The sequence below is a fragment of the Colias croceus genome, chromosome 25 (genome assembly GCF_905220415.1).
Source record: "Colias croceus chromosome 25, ilColCroc2.1".
NCBI classification, from domain to species: Eukaryota; Metazoa; Arthropoda; class Insecta; order Lepidoptera; family Pieridae; genus Colias; species Colias croceus.
The window spans coordinates 3775017-3788066 of record NC_059561.1 but is presented as its reverse complement, the minus strand read 5'-3'; the positions used below and the strand labels follow the sequence as shown (position 1 = coordinate 3788066).

At 31.7% G+C, this 13050-nt stretch overlaps 1 protein-coding gene across 1 annotated transcript; it reads right to left on the bottom strand.

Moving 5' to 3' along the window:
* Nucleotides 1–3773: 3773 nt before the first annotated feature.
* On the bottom strand, nt 3774–9921 carry LOC123703293 (chitinase-3-like protein 1). Its single transcript, XM_045651244.1, has 8 exons — nt 9794–9921; nt 9186–9368; nt 8211–8311; nt 7270–7535; nt 6421–6581; nt 6027–6181; nt 4533–4944; nt 3774–4170 (listed from the first exon to the last, which is right to left on the bottom strand). Exons 1-8 carry the CDS (start codon nt 9852–9854, stop codon nt 3968–3970), a joined length of 1542 nt encoding a protein of 513 aa, XP_045507200.1. The 5' UTR covers nt 9855–9921; the 3' UTR covers nt 3774–3967.
* Between the last annotated feature and the right edge of the window lie 3129 nt (nt 9922–13050).

The window sequence follows — 13050 nt, the reverse complement described above, 5'->3', positions numbered from 1 at the left end:
AAAATGAAATTGCTGAATTTAAAGTTTTAATTAAAACGATAAAAATATCATTACAATAGTAGAAAATTATTATTAGTCAGTACCTACTTCTCTATAATACTTTTATCTGGATTGTAAGACGGCTCTGCGTGTTAATAACGGAATAAAAGGTATCCTGTTCCTTAATAAGAGTATAAACTAATGATATAGAGTGATTTAGGTATGTGGAAATATACCGACAGACAGAGAAACAATTTCTTTTTTTTTTTGCATGCTAACTCCAATATTGTTTTTAAGTGTCATCCATGTTAAGAGAATTAGACCTTACAATTCGCTTATAAATAGATAACAGCTTTATTTCCAGTAAGAGTTCATATTATATAATGTGCATATTTTATGTTCGGCATTAATTACCCCAGAACATCATGTTTGAGATTTATTGTGTACCGCTAATTTACTACAAACGTTTTATAGTAAAATCAATTGCTGGTTTTGACGTAAAGTTACATTTTGTCGTAACGCAAATCTATACTATCTATACTAATATTATAAAGCTGAAAATTTTGTTTTTTTGTTTGAACGCGCTAATCTCAGGAACTACTGGTCCGATTTTGAAAAATTATTTCGGTGCTAGATAGCCCATTTATCGAGGAAGGCTGTAGGCTATATAATATCATCACGCTAAGACGAAAGCGAAGCGGAGCAATGCGGGTAAATTCGCGGGGCACAGCTAGTTATCAATATTCTACCGGATACAATTAAGCATTTATCTTTTACATGTTAAGCATTTATCTTTTACAGGTGGCGCATGTGTGAACATCTGAAGGGCCTGGATGCGAGCGGCTGCCACCGTTGTCATGTCCCAAGTCTGTGACACATGTCAACACCACCGATCACAGAATTTTTTAAACACACGCCTATAGCTATGAAAATTTCTATTGCAACTTCTCACATTTAAAAAAAAGTATTATTTTGAATAAAACTTAATTAATTATGAAAAATATTTTTATGTTATTCTATTTGAATCAACTTGTTCACCTGAAAGAGTAACCCAATTCCAATCATTATTCCTCCATCCTGTACATTTCATTGTTTATTATTTATAAGGAACATGGAAATGACAGAAAAGTAAATTATTCTCACTCTTGTTAGTCAGCGAATCCTTTACAAAAATCGTCTATTGCTTCAAGGGCCGATTTTTCAATGCTTGGTTAAAACTTATCCGTCCAATAAAGTATTACACGATGATATTAAAATGTCACGTAAACTGTCAAATACGTACAATTAGAATACGTTTTTAAAATGGTACTTTTATACATTATTCGACGAATAAGTTTTAATCAAGGATTGAAAAATCAGCCCTAAAGCGAATAATAACGAGTATCAAACCTTCCAATAACTATATTTCATGTATTCTTTACCCTTTACCTAATAAGTACGTTGTTTAAATAAAATAACCTTAAGCGTATTCAAACGATAAGCAACCCGCACTTCTATAAAACGAAGTTGCTTCAAACTCAATAAATGTTGCTAAAGGAAAATGAAAATTGAAAGTCAATTAATATCAGGGACCTTTATTAAAATCGAGGCAAAAGAAAAATCTTATCTATTTATACAAAGCCGATGAATTTACACAGTTTTTATCAATCGAAGACAACAATGTTGAGAAGAAACTGATTGAATCTCAAATTGCAGTTTGAAGGATGTTTTAGTGCTTACGATAAATCGTTGCTTGTTCTTATAAACTTGATTTAATTAAAGTATCGAACAACGTTTATTTCAGATTAGATTGAAGTCTCTTCATTGACATAAATCCATCCAGTTGACAAAAAGGTGGTTTAGTGAAAACTTAAAATACCATACGATATTCAGATGAAATTTTGCAATTAAAACAAGTGATAACTGCGTTAAAAACAACCGACTTCAAACTTGCACTTGCAAAATTTACAAATACCTACAGACAAAAATGCTCATAAAATAAAAACTACTGGGCCTATCCGAATAAAATTTTTATGGGACCAATTCGACACCATCCCGCATCGAACAAAAAAAGAATCACGTAAATCGGTTCAGAAACCTCGGAGTAATCGGTGTACATACATAAAAAAAAATATATATACCGGCCGAATTGATAACCTCCTCCTTTTTTTTGAAGTCGGTTAAAAATAGAGAAAGGCTACTATATAGTGGACAATGAGCATTGCACTATTTCTTGCGAGTTTATATCTGTCTCCTAACTCAGAATTGCTGCTATCTATTTATACATATCATTTCCATAAATTGGCGACAATTATTATATTTTACTAACTTAGCAATGACATAATTTCTCAATTGTGGAAAAGAATTTATATTAGTTGCCCCTGTTTCTTAATTTTATCAAGTGAAATTACCTCCTTATCCTCACCCAATGTGTATTTTATTAAAACATTTTAATTTTTAAATAATTAATCATATTATTTTAATTATCTTCCGACAAAATATCGCATCCAATAAACGGCACCGCAAGTAACAAGGCAAGGTACGTTAGCACCGCGTAATTTGCATTTCGTGGAGATCATTTTGAAACGTCGAGAAATCGAAATCATCGTTGGAATTGTTCCAGGCTTTATTTCCATTTGATGCTAATGTAAATGGGATGCCCTATAATATCATGTTAATTCGGTCTATATCTCTTTGTTGCATATTCAGATTGTGTGCAGTTGAGAGCTTGGAATTATGAACTCCGCATTGCTTCTATGATGTATTCGCGTAATCATATTGCATGAGGCTTTATGTGTATAATATTTATGTTACAATCTTATCACTACATAGTATAAAACGATCGCTTTTTCTGTCCCTATGTTCCTTTGTATGCTTAAAACTTTAAAACTACGCAATGGATTTTGCGGTTTTTTTTAATAGATAGAGCGATTCAAAAGGAAGGTTGTAGTATATAATTTATTAGGTTTTAGACAAAGTGGGTGAAGCTGCAGGCGGTAAACTAGTAGGTAGGTAGGTAGACTACAATATATACTTTACCAGTTTTACGTACCGGATTATTTCGTATGATCTTTTATAAATTTATACTAATAATAAAAAGCTGAAGATTTTGTTTGTTTGGTTCAAGCAACTACCGGTTCAAATTGAAAAATTATTTCAGTGTTTGTTAGGCAATTTATCGATGAAGGCTTTATGCGATACATCATCACGCTTCTAGACCAATAAGAGCCGAGCAATGCGTGTAAAACCGCGAGACTAGTATTGCACAAAAATTAAATATTTTTTCCTTTGTGTTTCTTAAACAATATTAAATTAAATACATTTTGTAATCAAAAAATTAACACAGAAGTGCATAACATTAGCCTCCAGCTTTTGAATACAGACTGAAATTTAACTAAAGAAAGTTAAAACCAGAGAAAATAACAAAGCCAAGAATCTGTACTTCGATGTTTTGTTCCTCAATTTTATCATAGACTTATAATAATAGAGAGATTGTTCCGATTTTAAGGCAGCCTAAGGCAAAACCATCGGATTACATTTGAACTGTCTAAAACACAAAATCGGATCAAAGTTTGATGTTAACCTTACATTTGAAGATAATGCCTTATCGGATAACGTTAGGTAATGTAAGCTTTAATATTCTTTCTGTTTCTTATCTCTTTGTATCAAATGAGCCCACTGTGATAATATATCAAAGTCAGTCTTCAACGGTTGTTTTTAACCTTTTAGAAATAAGAAAATGATGTTATAAAACCTATACGCTTAAAAAAAACTTAAATAGATGAATCAAAAGAGTTATCAAATAAAACGCAGTATTTAATGGTAAGTCATTTATTTTTTAACATCCATAACATGTGCAACTAAATTCGAAACATATTATCAACAAAAAAACCAAACCTTTATCTTTTTTAAAATACATTTGTATTCTTTAACTTAAAACCACTTCTGGTTATGTTACTTTGAAACAATTTAACACGATTTCTTCTATGATACGTCAAAATTATTATTTTTAAACTGAACAAGAAACTGCATAACGATAATTGCACGACATCTTATTCTCATCCCAATATAGGTTTGCTGGGCAAGTGAAGTAGTGTGGAAGGAACGAGCCATCTAAATTTTGTATGCACACGTAGAAAGATCCGCAGTCCTTTGGGTTTGGGAACATTCCAGCTGATTCACAGGTAAAGCCTGTGGTTGGAGTTGATGGAGCTGAAAACAATGATATGGTTATAATAATTCACAATACGGTGTAGACCTAGATTGAGCTATTTTTACAGTGTGAAAGTGCAAATACACAAACATATCGTAGTCATCTAACACGCTGCTTTTCCAGAAAACAACACTTCAAAAGTTAAGCCGTATTCCGGTAGTCTTGTTATAGAATACAGTATACAGTAGGTATACTTATAGGCCCAAATATTATTATAAAGAGGAAGAATTTTTTTTTATTTAGTCATGAATACATGAATACGAATTCGTTTGTAATTAAAGCTAAAATGTATATTATGTAAATTATTTTGGAAGTAGTAGTATTTTTCTGCATAATTATTTTAAATTCATAGAAATAATACCTGAAGTTGTTGCAGTAGAAATAGTACTCGATGAACCTGATGACGTAACAGAACTAGTAGAACTTGTACTATGTTGTGTAGTTGATGTAGGTGTCGTTATAGGACTATTTGTCGTAGACGTAGATACAGGGCCTGTAGTAGTGCTAATAGTAGAGTTTGAACTAGATAATGTTCGTTTAACTGCTCTTAACAGAGGAAAGGTTTCATTACTACACAAGCCATGGAAATCATCAGTTTCAATACTCCAAATCATAACCCCAGCAAGGTTCATACTAAAAGCGTATTTTGCTTTAGCAGTAAGAGAATTTACATCGTCATATGACACCCAGTTTCTGTTCTGAACAGCATAAGGAACCTTTGCCAAGCTATCAAAATAAATGTTCCATTCTTGTTCACGAAGTAAACTGCAAAACTGAAAGAAATTATATTATTTTTGTAAGAGCTGACAGTGATAATGTGAAATTAATTCTACTACACAGGGCTTGAGATAAATTAATATAACTTGGTGAAAGTTTACGCATACGATTCGTGACCTATTTCATAACTTCCTCTGCGGTATTTAATACAGGCATAATTAATAACTTCTCTTCGTTAGGTATCTTTGATAATTACAGCACATATCACAGATAAAATCTCGCTCTAAAATTTATCATATTATAGCAGATTTTGAATTTGTAAACTTCTGTAATAAATAATAATACTTATGGCACAGATTACTAAATAGTTGCTATGTCATAATATGCTGCTTTATATGAGAAAATGTTCGGTGACATAGATTTTTTATACTCTTTTATTTTACTCCCGCAATTAAAAACAATATAATTAAATATATTCAAGTACTTGTCCATTCCTTGTTTCAAAATATTATGTCAAAGTTCTTAATTTGTAAATGAGGTCCTTAGAGTTGACAACTTTTATCAGACTTGTAGAAGTTAAGGCTCGTTTAGTTTAGAGACACTGAACTTTATTGAAATAAAGGAGCTTGTTTGTTACGAAGTTTTAAAAACAGATAATTTACCGAGCGTGACTTGTTCGCTGTAAAGTGTTCGAAACAGTAAAAAATATACCATGTGTAAAAGTTGTGAAAGCTGTGTTTTATTTATAATCTATATTAATATTATAAAGCTGAAGAGTTTGTTTGTTTGTTTGAACGCGCTTATCTCAGGAACTACTGGTCCGATTTTAAAAATTCTTTCGGTGTTAGATAGCCCATTTGTCGAGGAAGGCTATAGGCTATTTATCATCACGCTAAGACCAACAGGAGCTAAGCAATGCCGGTGAAACCGCGGAGCACAGCTAGTAGTGTATAAAGAAAGCGCTACAGAATATTTTATGTACGATTGTACCTATTTAACGACCATAAAGTAGAAAAGAACATCGTCTTTTCATTCTTTTCAAGAGATCCTATGAAAAAGTAGTATTTAAATGCCCTATAAATGCCTTATATGCTAATTTTAAGCTCTATATAACTTATCTTAAAATTGATTAGCTTACCTCATTATATCCAATGTTTCCACTAGTAGCGGTGTACGGGCCAGAAATACCTGGTCCAAATGAAGGTGCTCTTACCGAATAAATATTGGGATTTGTTAATGTGAATGTATGGCCGTAAAATGGTAGGCCAATTACTAGTTTTTCTGGTGGAAAACCTGAAGGATTTAATTAGTAGCATAAGAAAATATATAATATCAAGAATTTTTAACTATGTAAATATTATGTTGGTCTCTAAAAATTTGTGAATCATTTATTCATTCTTTTATCACGTTACAAATTTTATCATCTCTATGAAATGCTATGCTAAGTAGTATAAATAATCACAATCTCGTCATCTTAAAAATAGATAATCTCGTTATGGTTATGTGTCCGACCACTATTTAAAATACGATACCTTGTGACAACCAATACTCTACAGCAACATCAACGGTGTTAAGGTTTTCCCTGGCTACATGTTCATCACCTTCTCCTTTATGTAGTGGTGAATTGTGGCCCGTCACAGTATCCCATGGACCATACATGTCATACGTCATTAGTCCGACGAGATCTAAATATCTGGTTATTACAGAAACATCGATTTAAGTATTGAATTCTTTCAAGCGCCAATTATATACAAAGATAAACTTTAGAAAAGTTATGGAACAATTTCATTAGTCGATAGATCTCGCATACAGATTACAGGGGTGTGTGTACTGATTTATTTCTTCAGTCTCTCTAATAAAAAAGTACCATTGAGATAATATTAGACGATTAGAGATATACGGAGACGACACCGCCTACATCACTTATGTTCCGCTCAACATACGCCATATGGCGTAACTGCACGCTCATTTTTTATTTGTTTTAAAGTGAAACTCATCAAATATGCCTTCATGTGTGTTACGATATTGCACAAATAATACAAATAATACGGAAAAGTGCAAAGGAATAACTTTTCATCGGTAAGTACCTAACTAGATAATAATTTTTAAAACTTAGTTAGAGCAAAAAAATGGCGCACAGATTTTGTTCGTGGTGTCTCCTCCATATGTATACCTCAATGAAAAGTACACATGAATAAAATTCAATAATGTAAAAGTATTTTGCTCAAAATTTGCAAGCTATGCCTGACGAGCTAATGATCAATGAAAATGCGCCATAATTCATTAGCTAAAGTAAATTTAAAATAGTAAACATATCAGATTATTGTTATCAATAATCAAAAAAACGGTTAATTCTTGTTGAAAATAAAAATACAACTTACTGTCCTATAGATGGAATATCATACGATAGAGAGGCCGTGTCTCGTGTGGATGCAACAGCAGCGCTTAGCAAAAGCCCGTATTTGTCAAACTCAGTTCTCAATTCCTTCAGCAATTTGGTAAAGTTCTCAATATCAGCCTTTCCATTAACAGAATCTCGTCGGTTCGGATATTCCCAGTCGATATCAAGGCCATCAAATCCATAGGTCATGATCATTTTGATTGCACTCGATATGAAATTCTTTCTTAAAGCTGAACTTGCTGCCATCTGGTGTAAAAAGAATAGTCCTTAAGAATAGTCCGTAAAGTAAAAAAAACACTTTATTGTACAATACACACGAGAATAACATTTACAAAAATAATAAGTTAAAATATATAAGTATGTACAATTTTGCAGCCTTATCGCAAGAGATTTCTTCCAGGCTACAGCTACATCAACGGTGTTAAGGTCGATTTAATATTTTCATATAAAATATTACTAAGGTCGATAGTCCTTAGTAATACTTTTATTAAAAATGTGTTCGTTTGTTTTTCTTTCTTTCATGTTGCTATGGAGCGATTAACTGATATGATTTTTGTGTTTTGAGATAATTTGGAGAGTGTAGAGTCAAGAGTGACATAGGCTAATTTTTTACGGTGGTGTAACATCTCAATCTCAATTTTTGTGTAGTTAGAAGACTAGAGAGTCCTTAATATTGAAATATTGGCTACTTTTTACTGTGAAACATCTCATTCCTGACTTTATCATTTGACTGACAGGTTGGCTTGGTTGGTAGTGGCCCTGCCTTCCGAGCCAGAGGTCGTGGGTTCGATTCCCACCCGGGGCAAATATTTGTATGATAAACATAGATGTTTGCTCTGTGTCTGGGTGTTAATTATCCATATAAGGACGGAAAGCTACTAAAATGTAAAATTATGTATAAATAATAGTTAAAAAACTTACAATCGAATATTTTGCTGATGCTTCGTTCCAGCCACCGACAGCCAGAATAGTTTTCAGCTTTGTGTTCTTTTGTTTCAATGCGTTGAAAATGCGGAAATTATCTGAAATATTTTCGGAACAATGTTGATGAAAGGGTTGAAGTGGTAGAGATTTGTTTGTTTTTTAGCCGCCTTTGATCATTGACTGAGAATTGAATATTTTTGTAGTTTTTGGTTAATATTGTATTGTGATGTTTATTGTATGTAACATTTTATGTTAATTGTGATGTTCCATAATATGTTTATTAGGTGCAAGAAATTGCTTTCAGAGAACATTATATAATATGTTACTTTTTCAAAATTACCAAGATAAGGAATTTTTGCACATGGTGCATTATGGATAATATTTTATGATTCAAATTTTTATTAATGTATTTCGTTGATCTAAAATATTTTCATTTTCTGGGTAATCTATCAGAAAACAATATTCTAAGAGAAAAGTTAAGAAATTCTTAGAGCTAAGTTGAAAAGTTGGTAGCATAGCCACGGGGTAGACCAGGACTATCTTTGATCTAAATATTATTATTTAAAAAAATATTTTTTTTATAATTAGTATGTCATAAATTTAACTGGATTAGTTGATTAGAATCTTTATATTATGGATCAGTATAGTTGGATTAATGCGAATCTTTAAATATAAAATTGAAATCGTATTAGGAGATATTAATTTTAGATATATTTTGTAACAATTTGATTCAAAACAGTAATCTAAAAAAGCTTTTTAATACTTATTAACGCATGTTAATTGTCGATATATTCTCTAACAGTTTTACGACTGAGAACAATTTAAAAAATTCAATTAATACTACGTTTTATTTACAACCTTATCCATTTAAAACACTAATTCAAACATTATTTAATACTTAATAAGAATTCGTCTATTTCAAAAGATACCTTAATATATACCTACTTGAAAAGAAGCTGTCGTTTTACTTACCTCTACCCCAATTATCTGGTAAATCAAGATATGGATCCAAAGAAACAACATTTCCCTGTGAATTGATTCCTACAAAAGTGTACACCAAATGTGTACAGAGATCTGGATTGATGTTACCAACATCAAACTTTCCATTACCACTCCTGTATGTCGCCCATGTGCCATAGTAACATACTATTTTTTCTGGTTAAATAAAAATAAAATAAAAACAATAAAAAAATATGAAATGAAAAACAATTTAGCGCCGATTTTTCAATCCTTGGTTAAAATTTATCCGTCCTATAAAGTATTACACGAACATTTTAAAATGTCACCAGTAGGTAAACTGTCATATACGAACAATTAGAATATATGTTTATTGGGTGGATAAGTTTTAACCATGGATTGAAAAATCGGCATTTAATAATATTTTAAATTAAAATTTGTATTGGATTAAAAGTTGAATGTACACATCTTTTGGTAGGTACATAAAATATTTTGCAGGCACAAAGATGAAAATAAAAATATAAAATTTATATCTCTGATTAAAAGACAGAACTTTCCTATACTTTTTGTAGCATTGCACTCAAAATTACGATCAAGCTTCAAATTATTTATTTTTCACTCACTTTCATTGGCTGAAACAACACCAACAAACACTAAAACAATAACTATTCTAAACACCGACATTTCCTGATTTTTCCATAAACAAACTCATGATTATCATATCCAAGTGTTTTTAAATAAATTTCTTATCTTATTACAATAAGCTGTGATTGTATTGCAATTCTTTGATATCTCACCGACTATAATGAACTTCTAGTTTTATTATACTACACTATCTAGACTATTGATAACAATAATACTAGGATTTTCATTGAGTTTAACATATTTCCGAAACCTAACAAAAACAATTTTCAATCGAACCTATAAACGTATATAGTTTAATTTATACATTTTAAAGAACTTTTTTACGTCCAAACGAAAAATGTCAGTTCCATTCAAATTTAAAACAGAACCAAACAAACAATATTCCACATCAATTTAAACTTTTATCAAACAACATTGAACATTTCTTTGTACTCAAACATTTCGGGGACCAACAGCTCGTTATATATAAAAACTATCATCTAAAAAACCTATTTACATTCGTCCAATCCGGCCTTTGACGGCTTAACCAATATCACTAGGCACAATTTTAAAGTTACCCTCGCTCGTATATAGTGGACAGGACTTTTAAACCGCGCGGAATCCATTTAGCCGTCAGGGGACAAATAAAAAAGTCTTGGACGCATGTGGTAGAGACATATTTTCGACTTTCATTCGCGGTACAGGACGGGCTTGTAAGTTATGACCGCAATGTCCAAACAAAACTGCATAAAAGCTGTGCCTAGAATTCAATTTTGTCACAATACGTAAGTGCTTGTTTTCGTTTTGGACGCATCGCATCCATACTTACTAGTTCACGAATTAAGTACCTATTTGACATTAATAAAAAATGTAGTTGGAATTGAAAACTTTCTGATGTTTATCTTAAAAGTTAATATTATGTAAAACAAAGTCCTCTAATTCACATTCTAATTCTAGCCCAAAAACTGGTAAACGAATTTGTCTCTGAGATTAGGATACATATCTACTACCAATTCCATTATTTAAAACCGATCAAAATATTGTCCTATGTGACATAAAAGACGAACATTTAACAAATATGAATAGAGCTAATAGAAAATCGAAAAGCATCATACATCTCCGATCAAGCACAGTTCTTTGAATATAGGAAAAGTTACGAATATTGTGTACGCTTTAATGGACAATGGATAGTTCAGAAATACTTCTGAAAATAAATTTCTTTAAAAAACCCGTTGAAAAAAAACGAACAGAAATATTTCTGCGAAGTTTCTAGGAACTGTACTAGTATTGAAATGACTTTGCAACAAAATGCTTGAATATCATGCAAAAGGTACATAATATTATACTTTCAATTTTTTATTTTTTTATTTTTCGATATTAAAGATCTGAAATAGTATGAAATTATTACTATAAGTCGATGCTTGGATAGTTTCCTATTGTTTTAATGCAATGAAAAATATGACTAAACTCTACATACATCGATAAATCGATTATTTGCGAAATAAATTTCTTAATAACCCTTAATACGATAGCACAGCCAGTATTCATTTGAAAATATCAATCACCCGTTGCAAGAATCATGAAAGAAAATGACGCATTGATAAGATCGATGAACACTTCAATTAATTCTTCATTGTTTTATCGGATATACTTTACAATATATCTTATCAGATTGCGTTACACACTTATAATCCGGCTTCTGATTGTCATTGACTCGAGAAAATCAAGTGATAAAGGTATATGAAATAGTAAGGCTGGTTGCAGAGCTTGACCGCGTATCGTCAGGACCGACGGTACGCACTGACGGTCGGTCAAGCTCTGCAACCAGCCTAAAAGATATCTAAGGGCCGGCGCCGATATGACGAATCGCAGCGCTGTGCACTTTTCATTGTCAAACTATTATCGTCATTGTTCTCTTTAAAATAACGTTCAAAAAAGCGCACCGCGCTACCTTTCGCGTCTGACGGTTGGATGCTCCTCGAAATAAATTGTTGTTATTTGATTTTTAATTATGTCAAAAATAACAAATATGTCGAAAATAGTTTGACAATGAAAAATGCGCTGCGCTGAGCTTCGCCATATCTGCGCCGGGCCTTATGTTATAATGCTGAAGTTGTTTGTTTGAATGCGCAAATCTCAGGATTTACTGATTCGAACTGATTTTTTTTGCGTTGGATAGTAATTTTATAGAAGACATGCGAACCAAGGCGCGGACGACAATTTCGACGCGAATTCAAAATTCACACACATAAGATATTTATCACTCAAGGTACAAGCAATTCTAATTCTATCATCTATGATTGTGTATCGGCTACATATTTCAACCAAATATAAGGAAACACCTAAACAAAGAAATCTTTTTATAACAGCTTACATGCTTTAAAACTTCATATCACAGTATCCAATTAAGCAAACCCATGTCATGATGACTATAGTTGAAAGAGTGTAGAATTACAGTAGCGACTGACATAGTGAAAAATTGTGGGATATTCAACCTTCCAATATGCTACAATCGGGACTAACAAACTATTTACTATTGGTTCTCGAATGATTATCGCGTGAATGTCGATCGCAATTGAAGTTTATTTTTTTTTCATTGATTTCAAATGAGCTGAGCTGTTATAAATTCACGTTGATTAATGTAATTTAATTAATGACTGTAGCTTAATCTAATCATTTTACATTTATCATCGCTATTAATCGTATCATTATTTTTATTTCTTGCATGTTTTTTTTTTTGTAATTTTAAATCTATACTATTAAAACTTAAGACTTTTTTATTAGTTTCTAAGGACATCACTTAAAAGGTTGATAAAAAATATTTTATACCTAGGTAATAATCTACATAGGCTAGGCTCTAGTCTCTACATTTTTTATTCCATCACATAAACTGCTTATTAAAATCTAAAGTATACTTTACAATAAAAATGTCATAAATATTTAAAAGCACAGTAAAAGTTTATAAAGGAATTCTTAAGTGATAAATCTGTATGCAAGGTGTACGTTTCCTCAATGTAAGCAGTTGTGAACTAATTTAACTTTAAGAATTAAACACGTATACTGTATAGGCTTGTTTACAATCTCAGTGAACTCATTGTAAACAAGGAAATTAGATGTTTACTTCTTAATCATAAATATTGATGATTTTGAAGATATCTTTGAGTTTCGTAAATCTTTTGTATAAGCTTACTAGATTTCCGCCCGCGGCTTCGCCCGCGTTTGCAAAGGAAAACCCGTATAGTTCACGTTCCCGTGG